The sequence below is a fragment of the Monopterus albus genome, unplaced genomic scaffold (assembly GCF_001952655.1).
Source record: "Monopterus albus unplaced genomic scaffold, M_albus_1.0 scaffold46.1, whole genome shotgun sequence".
NCBI classification, from domain to species: domain Eukaryota; kingdom Metazoa; phylum Chordata; class Actinopteri; order Synbranchiformes; family Synbranchidae; genus Monopterus; species Monopterus albus.
The window spans coordinates 3,658,437-3,679,945 of NW_018127926.1; the positions used below are offsets into that span (position 1 = coordinate 3,658,437).

At 40.4% G+C, this 21,509-nt stretch overlaps 4 protein-coding genes across 5 annotated transcripts in view; all 4 read left to right on the top strand.

The window, feature by feature from the left end:
* The window catches only part of LOC109960355 (uncharacterized), a 5,179-nt gene extending 1,605 nt beyond the window's left edge, over positions 1 to 3,574 (top strand). Inside the window, exons 2-11 of the mRNA XM_020600395.1 lie at positions 1,302 to 1,631; positions 1,825 to 1,911; positions 2,031 to 2,090; positions 2,257 to 2,349; positions 2,456 to 2,527; positions 2,658 to 2,843; positions 2,936 to 2,977; positions 3,054 to 3,116; positions 3,213 to 3,239; positions 3,328 to 3,574. Coding sequence (XP_020456051.1) covers positions 1,302 to 1,631; positions 1,825 to 1,911; positions 2,031 to 2,090; positions 2,257 to 2,349; positions 2,456 to 2,527; positions 2,658 to 2,843; positions 2,936 to 2,977; positions 3,054 to 3,116; positions 3,213 to 3,239; positions 3,328 to 3,386 — 1,019 coding nt within the window. The 3' untranslated portion in view covers positions 3,387 to 3,574. The remainder of the gene's footprint in view (positions 1 to 1,301; positions 1,632 to 1,824; positions 1,912 to 2,030; positions 2,091 to 2,256; positions 2,350 to 2,455; positions 2,528 to 2,657; positions 2,844 to 2,935; positions 2,978 to 3,053; positions 3,117 to 3,212; positions 3,240 to 3,327) is intronic.
* Positions 3,575 to 3,846: 272 nt separating this feature from the next.
* Positions 3,847 to 6,671, top strand: LOC109960383 (zona pellucida sperm-binding protein 4-like). The gene is made up of 10 exons (XM_020600450.1): positions 3,847 to 4,127; positions 4,232 to 4,353; positions 4,455 to 4,557; positions 4,649 to 4,866; positions 4,943 to 5,025; positions 5,122 to 5,252; positions 5,459 to 5,648; positions 5,746 to 5,884; positions 5,970 to 6,033; positions 6,138 to 6,671. The coding sequence occupies exons 1-10, from the start codon at positions 3,929 to 3,931 to the stop codon at positions 6,227 to 6,229; spliced, it is 1,341 nt and encodes a 446-aa protein (XP_020456106.1). The 5' UTR covers positions 3,847 to 3,928; the 3' UTR covers positions 6,230 to 6,671.
* A 69-nt stretch (positions 6,672 to 6,740) lies between these two features.
* dhx40 (DEAH (Asp-Glu-Ala-His) box polypeptide 40) lies at positions 6,741 to 12,769 on the top strand. The gene is made up of 17 exons (XM_020600445.1): positions 6,741 to 7,132; positions 7,368 to 7,513; positions 7,600 to 7,719; positions 8,243 to 8,479; positions 8,659 to 8,725; positions 8,807 to 8,938; positions 9,050 to 9,149; positions 9,275 to 9,361; positions 10,233 to 10,415; positions 10,514 to 10,594; positions 10,715 to 10,872; positions 11,069 to 11,183; positions 11,337 to 11,445; positions 11,717 to 11,811; positions 11,924 to 11,993; positions 12,113 to 12,341; positions 12,559 to 12,769. Exons 1-17 carry the CDS (start codon positions 6,961 to 6,963, stop codon positions 12,678 to 12,680), a joined length of 2,223 nt encoding a protein of 740 aa, XP_020456101.1. The 5' UTR covers positions 6,741 to 6,960; the 3' UTR covers positions 12,681 to 12,769.
* A 285-nt stretch (positions 12,770 to 13,054) lies between these two features.
* Positions 13,055 to 21,493, top strand: akt2 (v-akt murine thymoma viral oncogene homolog 2). 2 transcript variants are annotated; one of them, XM_020600447.1, is made up of 15 exons: positions 14,344 to 14,395; positions 14,491 to 14,568; positions 15,274 to 15,434; positions 16,636 to 16,767; positions 16,881 to 16,992; positions 17,760 to 17,913; positions 18,157 to 18,288; positions 18,392 to 18,457; positions 18,554 to 18,622; positions 18,747 to 18,869; positions 19,048 to 19,176; positions 19,591 to 19,805; positions 20,832 to 20,919; positions 21,001 to 21,103; positions 21,209 to 21,493. In XM_020600447.1, exons 3-15 carry the CDS (start codon positions 15,389 to 15,391, stop codon positions 21,286 to 21,288), a joined length of 1,449 nt encoding a protein of 482 aa, XP_020456103.1. In that variant the 5' UTR covers positions 14,344 to 14,395; positions 14,491 to 14,568; positions 15,274 to 15,388; the 3' UTR covers positions 21,289 to 21,493. The 2 variants fall into 2 exon arrangements, with proteins under 2 accessions (XP_020456102.1, XP_020456103.1); XM_020600446.1 differs by lacking the exons at positions 14,344 to 14,395; positions 14,491 to 14,568 and adding an exon at positions 13,055 to 13,507.
* The last annotated feature ends 16 nt before the right edge of the window (positions 21,494 to 21,509 follow it).

A 21,509-nucleotide genomic window follows, 5' to 3' on the forward strand; every position in this document is an offset into this window, starting at 1 on the left:
CACCTAACCGCATAATTAGCGTGATAAGGTCAAGCCACAACGCACAGATACTGTCAGCTTAGCATCTTACACACGTCTAAAAATGCGGGTCAAACATAAACTTTTAACTTACATAGGGTAAGTATTGTCCATTACATATCGCAATGATCCGGCCCAGGCGGAGCGTCTGCCAGAGGTATAAATAAGGGGGAAAACTAATCAGCGGGATGCACCCCAGCTGTGTGCACCGACAAACGAGTCGCCAATTACAGAAGGTGGAGGAGAGGCAGCGGCCGCCGAGCGGCCCTGACATTCATCAATGTGCAAAATCAAGTCAACTTCACCACAGCTCTAACTAAAGGCTCTATCACCCCAATGCTTTAGTCTAGATCTGGGTACTGCCAACAGATGATGATTTGCAGATCTAAGAGATCTAGTTGGGGTATAGACATGTAGGAGCTGCAAGGTTATGCAATACTTTAAAAACAATTATCAATTAATTTAAAATCAATCCTTTCCTGAACCGAAAGCCAATGAAGCATGAAGCAACAGCAGATAGATCCATACTAGGAAGGTCAATCTGAGAATTAATCAAAACAATATCATTTACAGCATCAAGTTAGACACAGTTTTTGAGACAAATTCAACAGCCTCCCCACTCTAGGTGTGATATCGCCACTATAGCTGCTGAATGTTTCTCGTCATAGAGTGCAGTGTACAGTATTTCTCATTTTCAACCATTTTAACAAAGATTCAAACTAAATGAGATCTTTTGAAAAGGATGAGTGAAATTTAAAAGTTTAATCTACAGTAGGTCAACCTCATTGGCATTGAATGTCCATGACCCTGTTGCTGGGTCACTATTTGTCCTTCCTTAGACATTGTTGGTAGGTACTGACCTCTACAGTCCAGAAACACCCACCAAGACCTGCAGTGTGGGAGATGCTCTGACCCAGTCATCAGCCATCACAGTTTGGCCCTTGTCACAGTCACTCCGATCTTTACACTTTACACATTTTTCCTGCTTCCATTTTTCCTAACTTCAAGAACTGAATGTTCACTTGCTGCCTAATGTACCCCACACGCTGACAGGTGCCATTGTAATGAGATAATCAGTGTTATTCACTTCACCTGTCAGTGGTCATAATGTTATGACTGATTGGTATATAATTGTTATGCAGTTATAATTAATAAGATGAAGTTGTCTAGTCAAGAGTTTTGAATATCTACAGTAATAGGAAAAGGAGTTTTTACTGTTGGTACATGTCAACATGAGATGAATGACCTGAAATTTGAGCTTGTGTTTCTGTCTTTCTGTTAAGATGAGCGGAAATCTTGCATACCGGACATTTGTCAGACACACATGCTCAGCGCTCCACTTGGCTCATCTGTACTTCTCCCATGCCACTTTACAAGCAACAAGGACAGCTGGGTGTCATGGGCCCATCCTGTAATTGACCTGGTCAATCTCACATCTAAAGGATTTATTAAGTTCCTAGACCCCAAAAGTGGCAGACTGAAGGTTTTTCCAAACCAAGCCTCAATGGGGAACTACACCATCAGAATCGATGAACTTGAGGTCTCTGACCTGGGGTGTTATCGCTGTGTGTGGAAAAATAACTGCCATCAAGTAGAGTTGGTTGCTGAAACATGTGAGTATATTTTTTTGTTAAAAGATTTTAAGGTAATGTTTTCGCAGTACTGAGCAGCAGCCTGTGCAGAGACATGTGGTCTCTTCTTTTCAGTGTTCACAAACCTTGTAGCCCAAATGCATGAGAGCAAACAAGTGAATGAGCTAGAGTTTCCTGTGACTATGTGTTTTGAAAACCACAACTTATCATGCAGATACACTGAGCAAAGATATATGGCTATGGATTTACATCTGTGCTGGCGTGGCTACTTTCTTCCTGTTGAGTGTTTGCCTAATCTCCTGTGAGTATCTGCCCAGTCTGACACCTTCAGTCTACATAATTGATAGAAGATAAGTGCGTAGTTTATTCATTCATTTGATGGTTGGATTTCTTAATTAAAAACTCTTGTTTTTATTTCAGTGTTCTGTAGGAACAGAAAACAGTACAATACAAACAATCCTGTACGTGCGGGAATTGAGGGTAAGCTTTAAAAGGTGTAATTTGTTTGCTTTCGTTCTGAGTTGTTTCCCCCTCTTAATCAGCATTTATACTACATTAAACTCCACTAGTCTAATCACCTGCTCAACAGGCTAATCATCAACAGTGTTCAGCAATAAAGCAAATATTACTATTAACTGTCTCTCAGTTCATTCAAGTGGCGCTATACAAGGTCCTACCACAGGCGCCAGTGCTCCACCTGAGGAAATAGGCAGTGCACCAGTACAACGAGTACAGCAGGGTGATCTATACACCACTTACTCAACTGTATACTATAGAATGCACCTACTGGAAAGTCAAAAATTAATTCTGTTTTGTGGTATTTTGTGTGTTGTTTTTTTTGACAGTCAATAACCAGCATCACCATCCACATGTGCTGCCTTTTCCTAGAGAGGCAAACACAAATAATCTTGTTTATGGTGCGTTCTCATATTTTTTCTTCTGCTGATTATTTCTTTTCATGTCATCTATTGATTCAGTGATTCTGTCCCACCTAAAACATCGCTAAAGTCTGTCAATATTTTTAAATGTATCTTTTGTATATATCAGAGAATGACGACCAAGTCCCAGCCAACTGGCAGGGTGACCCGGCCAGAAACCATAGTTGTCTCCCTGGAGTTCTGCCTGAGCTGGACAGGCCTCAAACCACTCCAAGCACCAGTGGGATTTATCCAAACTTAGACCAGTTTAACGGTGAAAGGTTGGAAAGTCAGACCAGAAGGAGCTTCCATAGAGGTGCTTAATAATCAACAGAATTAATCCATCTTGTGTTTGGAATGACTCTTTTAATCAGACTGGAATAATTGCATTATCCTTCACCTCTCCAGAATTCTTCAACAGATTACGACAAGCAAGTCGACGCTATTATGGTAATATAAGCATCTTTTATTATATCACACAATTTCAATGCTGTCAGGAATTTCACCTAATCGTTTTGTTATACAGCCAACCAAAGTGAAATCAACAGGCAGCAAGCTCTGTCAGCTCAGGCTGAGCATCATCGCAGAGGTATTTATCTAATTTGGTTTGCCTTGTATCAGATATTAGAATCATTTCTCAGCAAAAATTATTCATTAGTCACTGAAATGTTTTGTTTTGCATCAGGTGTTGGGAAGAAGAAAGCCAAAGACAGTGAGTGCTGACTTCTTCTGTGGACGTGGGGATGAAATAATGTGGTGCACTGGATCGTTTTCCCATTTCTCTGTTGTTTCCCTCTCAGAGTGTGAATACCAAAACCCGATTTACAACAGGAGCACAGACCACCTCGACCAGTTGTAGAGAGCAAAGGTCAAAGTTCAAGCAGCTGTTGACATCATTTTAGTATCAGTGTCTTTTCACAGTGTTATTGATTATTCAATTTTACATACTACTGTAAACTTGATACGTCTTTTGATGTTTGTTTTTTGTTTAATTGCACTGTACGTCACTGTCTGTACATCTATTGAGACAATAAGTGATAGTTGTTTATTAAAGTTCATCAAATAAATTTCTTCACATGCAAATCAGTGGCATTCTTATGGTGTTTAACAATCTGAAATTGCTTCTATCTAAATAATGTTGTCATTTGAATTATTTCTCTGAGTTTAGAGTTTCTGAGTCATGTATTTTTTTTAATTATGAGAGAAACCCCATACATATATTTGTGGGGGGAAATGCAAACTTCAGAAATGCCACGGAAGATATATGAATTTAACACAGGACTCCCACGCTGTGAACACCACAATGCTACTTACAGCTGATGAGTTTCCTGGAAGTCCTGCCAGTTAAGTTAAATGAGAACCAGCTGGTCTGCTTGTCACCTTGAGTCTTAGAAACCAAAGATGAAAACCTACAGTACAGACTTTGCTTTGGTGATATTTGTGTGTTTATCTCTGCTGAAATGTGAAGCCAATTCTGCTTCAAAACAATTTCAAGCAACAGTTTATAGCCCTATGAACACAATTTGCCATGATGGGTTCATGTCCGTCTACATACCAAAGGTGCAGTTTGCAGCTCTTCCTTTCAGCATTTTTGTTCAAGGTAAGTCAGTCAGAGTTAATATAAGTGATTGATAATCATGAAGGTCCATAGCTTTGAAGCGGTTGTGTCAGCTCTGCTCTTTTTGTGTCCACATTTGCACACAGATGAATATGGCAAATATTACCAAGCCATTGCTATTGCAAAACAATGCCACTACTTTTTTGAAGAAAGTGACACCGTTGTTGTCTTAACGGTTGCTTCCCATGGATGTTTTGTGAGAAGACAAGTAAGCTGAAAAATTTCTTTGGTTTTTTTAATGTTAATGCTGGTATTTATAATTCTAATCTTTTTCATTTTCTGATACTATTTTATCATGTTGTTCATTAGAAATATGTCACAAGTTTGAATGTCACCATTGTGGCACCTGCAAACAGGGGCAGCACTGAAATTGTCAAGTCAATATCCCTCATCTGTGCAAGGAAAATTAAAGGTATAATTCCATATGTACAGACAAATGTACAGACAAACGTAATGTGCTTTGGGATTTTGTTTATAATTATTTCTCATTGTATTTTCTACAGAGGCAAACCAAAAGGATTATTTGCCACTGTCTGGACAGCTTTTCTGCAGCAATGATGGATTTAACATTACTATCCTCCGGAATGCCACAGTCCCACCTCTGAGCCTGGATGCAGTTTGGATCCCATCAAGTCAAAGCCACAACTGTAAACCTAAAACAAGATCTAGTGATGCTGTCACTTTCAGTTTTCCATTCACTAGTTGTGGCACTAAGTCCATGGTAAATGGAAATCAGTTTTAGACCTTTCAGGTTGTATTTTTGTGACTAAATTGAAGAGGCTTGGTTTTTCTTGCAGATTGCAGATGGCAAAATAACCTACTGGGTCAATATTGAGGTGAAACCACAAAAAGGTTCTATAATTTTTCACCCTTCTTTCCAGTAAGATATAAAATGTTCCCCTTGTCTTGCTTTTTCAGGAAACTAAATTGCTATTTCAATTGCACCTTTCCCAGTTTCTCCCTTTTCTTTTTTCAGTCTTGCAGTGCAGTGTAGTTTTGCACTGGCCCAACTGACTCAAGTGGGCATCAAGGTTCAGAGAGAAGCGGAGCATCCATCAACACTGAAGGGCAAAGGAGTGCTAAGGACTGAAATGAGGTTTGCCAAAGGTAAAGGTTTTTCATCAATCCAAATATTGATGTTAATTTCAGAGACTATACACAGATTAAACTCTGTATGCATGTTAGTATTGAGCAAAACAAAAAAAAATCTCAAGCCATTTTTGATTTTAACATTTGATGCATGAAAATGACCACTGTTTTAAACTCATTGGACACACTCTTGCTGCTAACTCTGTAATATTTTTTATGTTCAGATTCTTCTTACAGGTCTTTCTATTCCTCTCATAACCCTCCAACATTGACTGAGCTTGGCCAGCCTGTGTATGTGGAAGTATTTGTTCTCAAACATGAGAACAAAGACTTGGTGCTACTGCTGGAGGACTGCTGGGCCACACCGTCTCGGGATCCACATGACCAACAAAGATGGAACCTGCTTGTTAAAGGGTGAATACATTAACTGGCAAGTTGCAGAAGATATTATGACATTTCTTCATACGAGGAAAAAATTGTTAAATAAAACTCATCTTTGCATCCAAACCAGGTGTCCTTTTACTGGTGACAGCCACAGAACAGTTGTGTTGCCAGTTGTCTCCAGTAAAGAGCTGAAATATCCCTCTCTTCACAAACGATTTGTCGTAAAACTTTTCTCATTTCTGAAGCCACAGACATCTGAAAACCTGGTATGTAAGAGAAATATAAAGAGAGAAACAACAGCATTATTTGTTTTGCCTTGGTGTTTTGTTTTTAAAAGATGCTGTCCTACAGGTTTATTTCCACTGTGACATAGAGATCTGTAAAGGACCAGGCTGCTTAAATTCCTGCCACAATGGTAAGAGGAGCTGCAGCATATTTCTTGTTGTCTAATGAATCATGATTAATTACATGCTTGCATGTCACACTGTGAATAACAGTCAGTTTTTCCATGTGATCCAGGAAGGCGTAACTTAAGAAGAATAATACCAGGGACTGGGCAAAGGATTCTTGACCGTGAAGTATCTGGTGGACCTCTTCTGTATCTGCTGTAGATAACCAGAAAAAGGAGTCCTGTTTAAAAACACCAAGACTGGAAACTATTCTGATTTGTAATTAAACTAAAGCACTTATGTTAATAGCCTTGGTGTTTAAAAATAATTTTCAACTCTTTAATCACTTTACTAGCTCTTATTTTGGGTGGTTTGCAAATTTGTGTTGATATACATCTGCAGATAGGTGTGATGTACTGTATGTATTAGTCTCTGAATAAATGCATAAGATAGGTAGGTTACTTTAAGTTTGCCAGGCTTGAGGTGAAGACCAAAAAAGACACAATACAATTAATTTGCAAGTTACGTTGGGTTCTGGGTACATTTCATTTTTTAATAAATCTTAGATTGGTTCTAAACCTTGCTTGCACAGAAGGAAAACTTTGACTTGATTGAATGGACATGAACAAAGTGACGTGTTTTTCTGTTACTTGTATGATTATTTGATGTCGGGCTATGCTTTTGTAAATAAAGTTTAATTTAAAAATTGCAGGCAGGCATTGTATCATGTGCCCACAAACTGACCAATAGAAACGCAGAACGGGTGAGTTTACGGAAGTTTTTGAGCGAGTGTGTCGTCTTTGAAACGAGTGGAATGGATGTGAAAGAAATAGCTATTTTGTAAAACTAAACCCGTTTGCAGGGCACAGACACTAACTAAGCCGTGTTCTGTTTTACATTATTATTAATATTCTGCTGCTATCTCTCGGTAAGGCAGTCTAGAGTTGTAAGCTATGTCCAAATCAAGGAGATGGGACCCAAAAGACAGCGAGTCAAAACTTCTGCCAATCTATCAGCACAAAACCAAACTGATTCAGGCCGTCAGCGACAGCGCTTTTCTGATTGTTACTGGTGAGACTGGCAGCGGGAAAACCACGCAACTTCCACAGTACCTGCATCAAGCTGGTAAGATGGCTTTCTGTGGTCCATCCCTGCAAGTTAATAGTAATGTTAGTACTAAACACACAAGTTTAAATTACACACAGTGCCGGGCGTTTATGACTGTCTAAATAAAATACAATGCGACTTTGTTGGTCTAATATAGCAGCCCTAAATTATATCAATTAGCCATCTCACGTTAGGATACAAATGCGACCTTAAGTTTAAAAAAATGAATTATTTCTTCTTCCTACTCTTGTAGGGTTTTGTAAAGATGGAAAAATTGGCGTCACCCAGCCCCGTCGAGTAGCTGCCATCACAGTAGCCCAGAGGGTAGCCCATGAGATGCAGTGCACTCTGGGCAGGGACGTTGGATACCAAGTTCGCTTCGATGACTGCACATCAGAGGTAAGAGACAAAAGATAACTTATCCCCTGCAGAAAACACCATGTATTTTCTGTAATAACTTGAAGCTGTGGTTGTGTTTGAGCCAGGACACTGTGGTGAAGTACATGACAGATGGCTGTTTGCTCAGAGAGATCCTTGCAGACCCTGGACTTTCTCAGTACAGTGTTATAATCTTGGATGAAGTCCATGAACGCAGCCTCAACACAGTGAGTCAATATAGTTGCTCTGTTATTAACAGTTATAGCTTCTGCACTGTGCTGTTATATGCATACAGCTTGTCAGCATCCAAAAACAAAACAAATGTTTGATCAGAAAAGACAACAGAACAGACGCTTAAAGAATCTTTGATTATATCCCATTGTGCCACAGTTTAAAGGGGTAGAACTTACAGAAAAATCCCCTGGTGGAGTCAGTTGGAGGTGTGTTGCATCAGTTTCACAGTGAAATGACAGATGATGGTAGCAGAGAAAGGAACAGTTATACATTTTGGCAGCAAGAGAGGATTGGCTAACAGAGGTCAAGTCAGTCTATTTGGTTTAACTGAAAGAGTGACCGCCCTCAGTCAGCTGATTGAGCTGGAGCCAGGAAAGGAAAGTGAGGAAGAGAGAAAGAATATGCACAGAGTGACCTGATTTTGTTCTTCCTGACTGAGATGTCACTAAACTTCATTTAGGTCTTTATCCCCATCCTCCAGTGCACACATTGACTAAATGTTTGCATTTGTTGTAGGACATACTTCTGGGTTTACTGAAGAAAATCTTCTCCAACCCTGCTAAAGCCACAAAGGGCCGAGCTTTCCCTTTGAGAGTGGTGGTGATGTCCGCCACCTTGGAAACAAACAAGCTTTCATCCTTTCTCGGCAACTGTCCTGTCTTTGTTATTCCCGGGAGGACTTTTTCTGTAACTTGCACATTTGGCACGGCCATAGGACCCAAAGACACAGAAAGCACTGCTTATGTAAAAGAGGTACTGGGATTATGTTTTGACTCTGTGTTTAGTTTTCTTTATTGTTAAGCTTGTCAGTGGAAATGTCATTTACTTTAAGGTAGTTTCACATCTTTACAGTGATTACTGACTAAATATGTTGTTGGTGCTTGAGGCATTTTGTTGGTATTCATTAATTTTTTTAATTCTTTATTCCTCAGGTTGTGAAAATGGCCTTTGATGTGCATACCAGTGAAAGGGCTGGGGATATTCTGGTTTTTTTGACAGGTAAGTGTTATCAAGCTGTTTGATCAGACTGAATCTTAACCCTCACAAAATTTGCCACTTTTATTTCTTTATGTTTGACAGGTCAGTCAGAGATTGAGCATGCCTGTGATTTGCTGTTTGAAAAAGCTGAGTCTATAGACTATCGCTATGATGTACAGGACCAAACAGTGGAGGGCCTTCTCATTTTGCCCCTGTATGGATCCATGCCCACAGGTGAACGCATACATCAGCTGTTACATTTATTGTCAAGTAGATTTTCCAAATTAAAATTAGTGTCGACTGTGTGAAGCCATTGTGATGTCACCTTTTGTGTTCTCATCATAGATCAACAAAGACAGATCTTTCAGCCGCCACCTCCCAGAATAAGAAAGTGTGTTGTGGCTACTAACATTGCAGCAACATCTCTCACCATCAATGGCATAAAGTGAGGACTGTGGTCACTAGTTTACCATATGTAATCGTGAAATTGTGACATAATAGTAACATCTCTGAAACATTTCTCTGGCACCTCTGCAAAACCCATGATTCCCTTCCCCCCTCCCCATATAGGTACATTGTAGACAGTGGCTTTGTGAAGCAACTCAACCACAACTCAAGGGTGGGCATGGATATCTTGGAGGTGGTGCCTATTTCAAAGTAAGTCTTGGACAAAAAAACCAACTAATTTCAAACATACAAATAGTTTTCCTTAAAGGTGCGTTAACTAATACTTCACCCATTATTTAATAAATAAAGTGAAAACAGGACAACATGTGGTGTCTCTCAGCTATATGAGTCCACTGCATGACAGTCTGCTATCTACAGCCCTTCTGTTTTTATTCCAGCTTCTCCACCCTCTGTTTTGATGGTCGGTCTGGACATTAGCCCCGTCTGCCACCTAGTAAAGGTTCTAAGAAGCATTTTTTTGAACACAAGCTGTCATTTCCAGCAGTCAGCCATGGAGAAACTTTAGTCTGCTAAAAGTTCACAACAGTGGCTGCCAGACTGAAGAGGGTTTTTTAGTTTTTGTTGTTTGTTTGCACAAAGAGAGCTGGACAAAGAGAACAAAACCCGGGGTTAACATCAATTTGGATTCTTGCGAGTGAGAGGGTTAAAAGCAGCCAGAGCCCTCACATTTGATTCAGATCTGGCATTCTTCCTTCTGGTTGTGTACGCATTTGTTTCGGTAACATTAGCGTCTTAGCTCAGTCATGATTTTACCTCTTTGTTGAATTGATATTATTTTAATTTGGGAATAATTTGAGCTTGTGTAATGTTAGTGCTTTGTTAACCTTGTCTCGTCAACCTCGTCACTTGACATTGTGCTACTGCAACGCTGCTGTAGACTCGTTAGCTAATAGTAGCATTTTTTATTGCTAGGAAGCAAGATGTGTCAGTTTGTTTTGAGTCTCACTAGACACTGTGGTGGCTGAAAAAATTAGTTAATGCACCTTTAAGTAATACTCCTGCTTAAATTGCACCATGAAGAAAACTTGCTAACAGATTTGACTGGATTGTCTGTGATTAGAAGTGAGGCTCAGCAGAGAGCAGGCCGAGCTGGAAGAACCTCAGCTGGAAAATGCTTCCGAATCTATACTAAGGAATTCTGGGAGAAATGCATGCCTGAGTATACAGTTCCAGAGATCCAGAGAACAAGTCTGAGTGCAGTGATACTTACACTCAAGTGCCTGGGCATTCATGATGTCATTAGGTACACATTTATCCATTTTGTATCTGTTTGCTTTCTTAGAGTTCTTGATTTCTTCATGCTCCCTTTATCTTCCTTAGTAACGAGTTAATTTCTTTAAGGTTTCCATATCTGGATTCTCCAGAGGAGAGGTTTATTCTAGAAGCACTAAAGCAGCTCTATCAATTCGATGCTATAGACAGGTGAGTGGTTATATGTAGCTGTAGACCAAGTTTTTTGTTTTCCAAGTTCAGTAGTAGCAGGTTAAATATTTGTCACTGAAATGTAAATAGACCTCTTATCGAACTGATTTGTATATGTAGGAGGGGTAGAGTGACCCAGCTAGGGGAGATGATGGTGGAGTTCCCCCTGCACCCCGGTCTCACCAGAGCCGTGCTCAAAACCGCCTCGCTCGGCTGCCAGGACCTGCTGCTCCCTGTGGCTGCCATGTTGTCTGTGGAGAACATCTTCATCAGGCCAGGTCAGCAGTGTGTGATAGAAAATCATTTTTGTAATTAAACACTAGGAGAAAAATGTTACTCGGGTTAGACTTGATTTGTTTACTGATGTGTTGGTTTATTGATAAATTTAGTTCATGTTGTAGGGAACTGGCTTGTCCAGAGGAGCAGGTGAAGTGTGACAGTAAGATGAACTGACTAACCTCATGCTCCCCACAGGCCACCCTGACAAGCAGAAAGAGGCAGATAAGAAGCACAGAGCACTGGCTGCTAAAAGTGGTGGTATGAACGACTTTGCCACACTTTTGTGTGTGTTTCAGTCGTGCAAATCCAGGTACTGCACTTAACTGACTCCTGCTGCAAGATGAACCTGAATTATTTCTTCATTGTACAAATAATAGTGCTAGTCTGTCATTTGTATCCAGTATTTATGTGAAGACATTATCACAACTGTCCTAAGTGTGAGCCGTTCTCTTGTATTCTGTAGTGACAAACCCTCAGTGTGGTGCAAAGAGAATTGGATCCACTGGAGGGCGCTGAAGTCAGCGTTTAGTGTGGAGAGACAACTGTGTGAGATCCTCCACCGCCTCCAACAGGTACACCTGTACCTCAGGCACTGTAATTTTTGTGTATTCAGACTCTGTTAAATGCTTCATATTATTCTAAATAACACTGTAATGCACAATTCTGCTTATTTCTTATTGGATCATGTTCTGTTCCCCACATTAGTGTTGTACTTACCAATGTGCACATTACTGTGGTCACGTTTAATTCTGCCATTTATTAATATAGCATTTTGTAGCACTATGTGCTAGCTAATATGACTGTCGCCATTAATTTTTGTGGATACGCTCTCTTGCCTCACAGAAGAAAGATTTCCCCATAGAAACATTTGATGGCAACAAGAGTGAGCTCTTCAGACGATGCCTGTGCTCAGGATACTTCACCAATGTTGCCAGAAGGTATCATCAAGGTTCACGTAATATTATCTGTCCATCCATCATTCTCCTTTGGGATTTCTGTAATATCCCTGGGTACTGTGAGTTTTTTACTTTTATTTTTCATCTCATATAGGTCTGTTGGAAAGGTGTTTTGTACAATGGATGGCCATGGTTCCATGGTTCACATTCATCCATCATCATCGGTAAATATATTTTAAAATGTTGTTTCAAATATCTATGTATCATTGATGACGCATAACCTTTGAATACAGGCAAACTGCATTAAATAAGAAACTCCATGTTTCTTCTCTTTGTTTCCAAGCTGTTTGACCAGGAGGCAGAGCTGAATTGGGTCATTTTCCATGATGTGTTAGTGACTTCCCGGGTGTACATCAGGACCGTGTGTCCTATTCGCTATGAGTGGGTGAAGGATTTATTACCTAAGCTCCATGAAGTGGATGTCTTTGAATTAAGCAGTGTGGCAAGAGAAGAAGTCACTGACGAGGAGATGATAAAATGGGAGACCAGGGAAGCAGCCAAAAGACAACCAGGTTTTCATCAATAAATAATTGATGCTTATTTTGAAATTGTGATCTTGTGGAGCTTAACGGTTTGGTGCCTGCTATGACCATGCATGATAAGAGTTCACCTAAAGAATAGAGCAGATTAAAATGTCAGCTGGTGCTGGAAGATCAGTGTTTTATTGAGTGGGTAAGCTGTGGAATGTTTTATAACAAACTATGCCATTACTTTTTTCTTTTTTAAAAGAGGTTTCTACTGAGGATGTCATGAAGAAACTGGAGAAGAGAAACAACGAAGCCACTGTCAGTGATGCTCGTGCTCGCTACCTGCAGCGGAAGCAACTAAGACAGCAAAGTAAAGCTCTTTGACAAAGAGCACCTGCTTTTGGGGACAGAAATCACACTATGTGTCACTATTTTGCAAATGATACCTGAATAATAAACATTTATTACATTTATAACATTGCCTTTCTTCTTTAAATCTTCCACTTTACACATGATAATGTACCTGTAGGTGGTTTTGTATTTTTTGACATGGTTAACATCAAAGAAAATTGGTGCATTATTCTTAAGCAGTGAACAGACTGGAAAATACGATTGGTTTAATGAGCAGGTGTGAATTGAGTTTTAAAAATACATACATTTTAGGTAGTTTTAAACTGCCAATCTCTCAGACAACCTTTACCTCAGCTCTGTACAGTAAAGACGGGGTACAGGACAGCCCTTAATATACTTTGACACCGACTGCTCAGGTGCAGAGGACCCTCTCTGGCTTCCTACGTCACTTCCTTTTGTGTACGTCTGCGGGGCTGCTGTACTGTCTGACTGGGACAGAGGGTTTCCACGCTAGGCAGGCGACTAACTACATTAAACCCATAAATCTGTCCAGGATTTCGGAAACTATTTGTCGTCCTGTTCAACATAACTGTCCATCTAGCTGGAGATCGGGGGACTTTATTTTCTGGCTGGTTTGCAATACGCTTCACTGACCCACTGCAGCAGCAACAGAACAAGCACGCCGCTGCTGTTGTGGGAGAAGAAAACAAGCTCAGCGAGCAGTCAGCTAAGCTGTGTGATCATTGACAGAGTTCAGTACACACAGGCTTCAAGTAATAACTGGTTGGACCTTTGTGCAGCATACCTCTGAGCCTCTTCAAGAACCCACGATTGGGAATATTTTTGTCACTAAAGTCAAGGTAAGAAAAGCTGGGATGATGAAGAGAACTGGCGCAAGTAGCAAACCGACATGCTAACTAGCTGTTAGCCTGAAAGCTATTTTGGCTAGCTGCCTTGTTTGGTCGTAATGCGGTCATGGTCAGTGTCCTCGCTGCTGTCTGTGTCGCGCTACTTGGCCGAAACTGCCCGTGAGCTATGGTTAGAAATGTTGTAACAGCTTATTGTGAAGATACGGCAGAAAAGCTAACGACCTGGTTTGAACTTGGAAGGGAACTCTTGCTGACTTTGCCTCACTCAGTTAGCTAGCCAATACACTGAAAGGATGAGGCAGTGTTAATGTTACGGTAATGTTTACGTTAGGCAGCTTGAGGTCGTGCCGGGTAACGTTACAGTTTGTCGTTTTTTTCAGGCATTAAATAAACAGTTCTTTAACTGGACACACATTGTAGATATATGTATGTATATATTTAATATCTGTTAAACGTGTATTCAAGTGGTGCTGCATTTAGGTTGTGTATCTTAACGCTTTGTTAGATATTGCTGTACGTTTCTGGTTTGAAAAGAAAAACAGATTTGCAATGTAATTATGTCTAAGAGCAGATAAGTTACTTCAGATTCATGTCAAGTCGGTGTAATGTTACAGCTGTGAGCAGCCTGCGGATGCACCTCTGTTGGCCATAAAGTCTGAACTCGAGAGAAGCTTATCTGTTTTTAACTCTGTAAACAAAGCAGTTCAAACAGTCGGTGTTCCGGTGACTGTCTGCACTGTAATATTCAACCTCATCTCTTTACCGGAAATGCTGTGAAATTCTAGTGAGCTAGTGAGCCGGTTATCTAACATAAGCTGTTGATTCAGGGCTGACCCTGGATCACCAAGGCCTTTCCACAAACACCCAGCAAAAGCTCTGGTAGGTTATTACATTTGACAGTATAGAGCTTTGTAGCCATTTTTTAAATAGTTCAATCAGTGGCACTGATCCCATGATTATTTGATTGTTCCCAGGCATCACTGGAGAACCAGCATATTTAGAAATGACATGACAGTGATGCACCAGTAGATGCCAGGGAGGGAGGAGACGGTGTAAGTGCTTGTAGTTTTAATGTCTAGCTTGTGTCACTGTGCTGGCCCCTGTTTGGATGTTGCTGTCATGTCTCAGATGGTCAGATGTGAGGTGAAGTGCAAGTGTGCAGGTTTCAGCAGTTTTCTTTTTTGTACTCTTGCATTTCAAGGCAACAGAGAGCCTCAGAAGGCAAGGTATTTATCCAAGCACAGTGCTGTGGTGACAGCATTCAGATAGGCATCAAGAGCAATACACAGAAAGCTTCCTTTGTTATGAGAAATCAGTTTCACTTTACATCTTCACCACCTCCCTGGCCATATAATCTTACTTCCTTTAGGGCCCTGTGCAGGTTTTGTTTTTAGTGTTCCTCTAAAGCCAGAAAGGCAAGTAAGCATAAGAAATGTTACCCAAGGCTATGTCTTTACTCAACGTGAGAAACTAAATTGTAAATCACACCATGACAAGTTAGCTCAGGTTTTTAAATTTTAACAAGGAGAAACAGTGCACTTATATTCCACTGACATTCTCAAATTTTATGATCTTTTTTCTGAAATGGGTGTTTTTTTTTTTGTTATATCACATGAATGAATGTCGATGGTTTGTGTGTGTTTTAATGACGATGAAGTTACACCAGGCTGCAGTGTTTTTGTTTTCATGAACAATCTGATGGCTGTTTTGTGTACTAAAATAACAGTTTCTGTTTCTTTTCTCTTGGTAATATATAGGGTTTTTTAAAAAATCTGAGCCACTGTCAGGCACGTGACCAATTGGAAAAAGTTTGCACAATTTTACCAGCTTGTCTGCAGCCCCCTCCCACCCCAGACAGTCTTCTGCCCCAGCATGAATGAAGTCAGTGTTGTGAGAGAGGGATGGCTCCACAAGAGAGGTAAGGAGGCCCCTTGTGTTTGCCCTCCATCAGCTGAGTCTACATTTGCTTCATGGTTCATATCAAAATGTATATTTTAACTATTAAATACACTCCCTTTAGGCTTGTAAGGTAGCTGTCAAGTTTATAGTTTCTTTGTTGATGGAGAACAGCTCTGCTCAGCTTAATTCTCTCTGCTTACAATGTATTCTCATTGTAACAGCATTGTCTGCTTTCACAGTACAGGCCTTAATGGTCAGTCCAATTTTTTTTTGGTCATAAACAGTATTTTATGTTAATGGTTCACATTCATGTTTGTGTGTGTGTGTGCATACTAGAATAACAAGAACATCACTTATGCATTGGGCAAATTGCAAAATTTACTCAAACACAGCTCAGTTACGACCAAGCGGCAATCTCCGAGGCTGAGAACTGAGGGCAACGCCAAATGTAAAAGCCTGCAGTTCTTGAGGCCTGCTCCAAATGGGAGTCAATCCCCATAGACTCCTATGTTAAAATGCACAACTTTTCATCAGAAATAAACATGTTTACAGCCTGGTACAAAACACGTTTTTGGTCTCTATAGCTAATTTCTCCTTCCATGACAACTATATTGAGGTGGGGGTGAATTTTTGTGTAACTCACCCTTTGCGTTCCACTCATGCGGCACCTCTTTGCCCATATTTGGATTATCTATAGCAGGTGGAATGTAGCACTACCAATATGGCGGCAATCAGAATTGAGTTTCAGTACTCTTCAGAAAACCATTGGGTGATGTCACGGTGGGTTTGTCCATCTTTTATATACAGTCAGTAAATTCGACATGTTCCTTCCAGTTTGGCTTGATCAGAAGCTTCTCCATAAATAAAACACTGAATAGTGACAACGGGCAATATGTACATGTGCATTAGAATAAGATGTTAAATAAAAGGTGTGTGAATTTTGATCTTATCATCTAGTCATGGATGTGTGACGTGCAGTCAAATATGAATCGGTCTTTGACCACACATGCAAGTGGCCTAGATCTGATTTAAAAAAAAAAAAAAAATCAGATTTGGTTTGTTCAAGGAGCTATGAAAAGATCAGATCTGAGTTACTTGGAGGGTGGAAAAATTTTAGTAGGTAGTATGAAACACAGTAGTATATTTAGCCACACACACAAAAGCAGTTATTGTCAAACAAAACTCAGTTGACTCAGAAATCTTTACTTGTTTATTTTTAGGTGAATACATTAAAACATGGCGGCCTCGTTACTTCATCTTAAAGAGTGATGGCTCCTTCATTGGCTACAAAGAGAAGCCTGAGGTGTCCAGTGACCACAGCCTGCCACCACTCAACAACTTTTCTGTCGCAGGTCAGTTTTTCCCTCCAGGCAAAAACAAGTGCCACATTAATGTCTAATAAGTCCTTTAAAGTTTAGTTCATTCTGTCAGTTCTTCAGTCTTAGCTGATGTTTCTGCTCTGTAGAATGTCAGCTGATGAAGACAGAGCGCCCCAGGCCGAACACATTTGTCATTCGTTGCCTGCAGTGGACCTCAGTTATTGAGCGCACATTTCACGTTGACACCAATGAGGAGAGGTAAAACACAATCATCAAGGATTTTGTTTTCTGTTGTATTTGTTTCCCTGTGGTGGATGTAGACTAAGTGAAAATATAAGGGTGCAGCCTGTAGTGGTCTACAGTCTGCAGTAGACTGTTGTGAGCTCACAGTTTAATTGTTCTCATTGCACAGTAGTGAATTGAGGTAACAGCTTTATTGCCTGATTGGTTCTTTACTGTTTAAAATTAGGTTTTGCAGACAAAGTTAGAGGCAACCAAAAGGTTGTCTTGTTATTGTGACTACCACGTTACTGCTTTAAAGTTGATCCACTTCAGAAAGCATTCTGGGGGCTTACTGTGAATCAGTGTGGACATAGACTCAGTCTCTCACTGAAATGTTGATGGTGTGCTGGGAGAAAAATGTTTGACAATTAGCTGTACATGTGCTAAACCCAAATTATTACCAGCTAAAATTATGAAAGTAGGAAAGACCATCATGCTCCAAATAGAATTCAGTGCAAGATAAGGCCTAATTATTCACCTCTTGAGTTTTGTTTAATCACCTCTGCCAAGTACCAAATCCCAGCATCTACCAGCTGAATAGTACACAGATTATCTTCTGCCTTCTAAACTTAGCATGCTGGCAGCAGTTTTTCCTTTAAGATATATTTATTTGACACAATATCTCAACCTGTCTGAACACAAAGAATTCAAAATTTGACAATCATTTGCTAGTAATTGCGGCGCAGTTTATCAAAGGTGTTCCCAGATTTGATAAGGGTAATGTATATCTATTTCTGGGTCAGGGAGGAATGGATGCGATCGATCCAGGCGGTGGCAAATAGCCTGAAGAGTCAGCAGCAGGATGAAGAGCCCATGGAGATCAAATTTGGCTCTCCGAGTGACAGCAGTGGCACAGAGGAGATGGAGATTGCAGTGTCCAAATCCCACACAAAAGTGGTCAGTATTTGCACAAGCAGTTCCTGGCAGCTGTGTTTGTCTGGCTGAGGTCATCTTTATTGAGCAAGTAGTTAAGTTTTTTTCTCAATTATTGACATGTTGCATAAGAACACAGGTTTAAGTCCCCTTTAAACTCACAAGTTCATGGTGTCTGTGAAACGTTGGATGTAATCTTACTTTGCTGAGAGTGTTATAGCAGATGTATGGTTTGTCCTGGCTGATCTGTGAACATTGTTTCTACAGACCATGAGTGATTTTGACTACCTGAAGCTATTGGGTAAAGGGACGTTCGGCAAAGTGATCCTAGTGAAGGAGAAGGCCACAGGGATGTACTATGCCATGAAAATCCTCCGCAAAGAAGTCATCATTGCTAAAGTTAGTGCTGATCACAAAATTTTAAAAGGGTTTTTGGACAGTCTGTGTTGGTATGCAGTCTTGCTTTCACTGCATGTAATGAACTGTGTGTGTTTTCATCTAGGATGAGGTGGCACACACAGTTACAGAAAGCAGAGTTCTCCAGAATACGCGACATCCCTTTCTAACGGCAAGTTACCAGTTGCTTCACTTTGCACTTCCCAAAATTAATGGGCCATTTAATCAGAATAATGTTGTCACACATTTTTATTTTCTTCCTCTACAGACACTAAAATATGCATTTCAAACACATGACCGACTATGCTTTGTGATGGAGTATGCAAATGGAGGAGAAGTAAGTTTTCCTGTTTCTAGACCTTTTGGAAGATGGTGAATTGTGTAGAAAGGGTGTTTAAAAAAGCCCATTGTGATGCAGCAATTTAAGGTTGTGAATCCAACTATTTTTGATTCTCTTGCAGCTCTTCTTTCACTTATCACGAGACAGAGTGTTCACAGAAGACAGAGCACGATTCTATGGTGCAGAAATAGTGTCAGCACTGGAGTACCTACACTCATGCAATGTAGTTTACAGGGATTTAAAGGTAAGATGACAGATTGTGTGACAAGCTGAGGATACAGCAAGGAATTTGATCAGTACAATGCTAACTTATTTCTTAGGTACAATGTTTAGTCCTACTCTCACATTTCAACCATCTACTGTAGCATGGGTGCTTTCCACCATATTCCATTTTTATGTCCTTGGAATTTTTCCCTGCACAGCTTGAGAATCTCATGTTAGACAAGGATGGCCACATAAAGATAACAGACTTTGGGCTATGTAAAGAAGGGATCACAGACGGCGCCACAATGAAAACCTTCTGTGGAACCCCGGAGTACCTGGCACCAGAGGTAACTCCGCAGTCGCTGTGGACTCTGACATCATTATGTTCTGGATGAGCATGAGATAGAAATAGGTCTCTTCCTAAAAATGAGAGAATAGTTCATGAACGCGCACAACTCCTGCTGCCAGTGTTACATTGAAAGCAACGGCGTTAATTTCAATTTCTCCTCCATAAATAGGCAAACATCATATATATACCAATTTAAAAGAGATGTGTAACTTGTAACTCGTCTTGTGAATTACAGGAAAGATCCTTATCTTGAGTTAGCAAGAGGATAAAAGGTTCAAGATTTGGTGGTTGCTGCTAAATTTTTGCCAGTTATTTGAGATTGAAAAATTGGACTGTAACATAAAAAAAATTATTGATTTTCTTGACTGACATTCCTGTTTTAATTCTCTCTCAACTCTTTATTTCTTATCAGGTGTTGGAGGACAATGACTACGGACGAGCGGTGGACTGGTGGGGACTGGGTGTGGTCATGTATGAGATGATGTGTGGTCGGTTGCCCTTCTACAACCAGGACCACGAGCGTCTGTTTGAGCTTATCCTCATGGAGGAGATCCGCTTCCCCAAGAATCTGGCTCCTGAGGCCAAGGCCCTGCTGGCCGGCCTTCTCAAAAAGGACCCCAAACAGAGGTAAGTGGTGTGCAGCTGACGTGCAGTATTTGCACCATACTCCTTGTAATATCAGTTGTCGCCATCATTAATAAGCCACACCAGTGTTAATTCTGGTTTTACTCCTTGCAGCATCCAACTTCTCTTTAGTTGTAACTTTCTCAAATGCGGTCTCTGTTTATGATCAAAAGCTGCTGTGGGTACCTTCTCTGCCATAGCTCGGTAGCTTTAGCTATAAAAAATATAGTGGTAACACGTCTGCCCGCCTGGCGTGGTGGGAGACTCTTGGCTTGCACATTAAATGCAAATGCAGAGCGCATGTTGCATTTTTGCTGCCACAGATGACAGTTTGTTTCTTTATGTTGTCAGTGCATTTAATTTATACAGATTTACTGCAATGCGAGTGTTTTGTGGGATTGTCCTTAGAGCACAATGGATTGTGATAATTTTAGCAACATACAACTCAAGCAAAATGTGAGATTAGAAGTGTAGCAGTATTTTAACATCAAAATAAACAGCTCGCTATTCATATGTGGTGAATACTATTTTTGTACTGTTTCACTGTGCACACATGGCTGAATGTCTGCCTCCTTAAGATGTAGCAGTAGATCCTGAGGAAAAAAACATTTCCTTCATGGGATTTTACACCTCGACTTTTGCACTTGATTGGTTTTCTGTATCTTCCACTGTGCCTGGGAACATTGTTTTCAGCTAGAAAATAAGTAACCACATTATTTAATCCTGTGTTCCTTCTTGATTAGTTTTGGTACAGGATAGTGGTTATAAACAAGCTTATAATTGATTGTTGTTTTGCTCAAGCCCCAGTGTTTCTGGTAACAGTCGAACAACTGCTAATATTAGCACACTGAGCTCTGGCTGCATGCTTACTAACACAGCACCTCTATGTAGTAAGGAAATGAAGAATAAATTTGTCAAGGAATTGATCAAATAAAAACAGTGCTTGTTGTACATTTCTAATGACAGTGTGAAAAAAGAAAAACTAGCTGGTGAAATGTCATAATGATAGCAATTATGTTTTATTTACAGGCTTGGAGGCGGACCAGACGATGCCAAAGAAGTGATGAGTCACAAGTTCTTCACCTCCATCAACTGGCAGGATGTCACAGAAAAAAAGGTGAGATATTGGGGGAAAATGATGTGGCATTTAAAACAAGATGTTCTGATATAAAATAACTGATTTCATTCTTCTCTGTAGCTTATCCCACCATTCAAGCCGCAGGTAACATCAGAGACAGACACACGTTACTTCGATGATGAGTTCACAGCGCAAAGCATTACGATAACTCCTCCAGACAAGTGTAAGTGGATCTGTTCCTGTGCATCTGTTGTTTGTGCTCAGATCTGTGGTCTTTTGCATCTGGTTTCATCATTGAATGTTTTTTCCTCTTTCTCTTTGTGTACAGATGACAGTTTAGATGCAGAGGACTCAGATCAGCGTACGCATTTCCCTCAGTTCTCCTACTCTGCCAGCATACGCGAATGATCACTCAGGCTCTTGAACAAGCAGGCCGGCTAACGCACTATCACAAACCCACATACACACTTGCACTGCTGGGGAATTTGAATGACACAAACAAAAACAGGCACAAGACACATTTGCATTCAGTCTTTAACGTGCGCGCACACAGATATGTGCACATGCTGGCAAATCAGTCAAGACATGGACTATAGAGTATGAAATGAACACATGGGTCACGAATGACT

Coding starts and splice junctions, on each gene's coding strand:
- LOC109960383 (XM_020600450.1), top strand. CDS start 3,929: ATGAAAACCTACAGTACAGACTTTGCTTTGGTGATATTTGTGTGTTTA. Junction 5,885..5,969: donor CACAGACATCTGAAAACCTG/GTATGTAAGAGA, acceptor GCTGTCCTACAG/GTTTATTTCCACTGTGACAT. Junction 6,034..6,137: donor CTTAAATTCCTGCCACAATG/GTAAGAGGAGCT, acceptor CATGTGATCCAG/GAAGGCGTAACTTAAGAAGA.
- akt2 (XM_020600446.1), top strand. CDS start 15,389: ATGAATGAAGTCAGTGTTGTGAGAGAGGGATGGCTCCACAAGAGAG. Junction 20,920..21,000: donor AGGATGTCACAGAAAAAAAG/GTGAGATATTGG, acceptor TCTTCTCTGTAG/CTTATCCCACCATTCAAGCC. Junction 21,104..21,208: donor GATAACTCCTCCAGACAAGT/GTAAGTGGATCT, acceptor CTTTGTGTACAG/ATGACAGTTTAGATGCAGAG.
- dhx40 (XM_020600445.1), top strand. CDS start 6,961: ATGTCCAAATCAAGGAGATGGGACCCAAAAGACAGCGAGTCAAAACTT. Junction 7,720..8,242: donor ATGAACGCAGCCTCAACACA/GTGAGTCAATAT, acceptor CATTTGTTGTAG/GACATACTTCTGGGTTTACT. Junction 10,595..10,714: donor CAATTCGATGCTATAGACAG/GTGAGTGGTTAT, acceptor TTGTATATGTAG/GAGGGGTAGAGTGACCCAGC.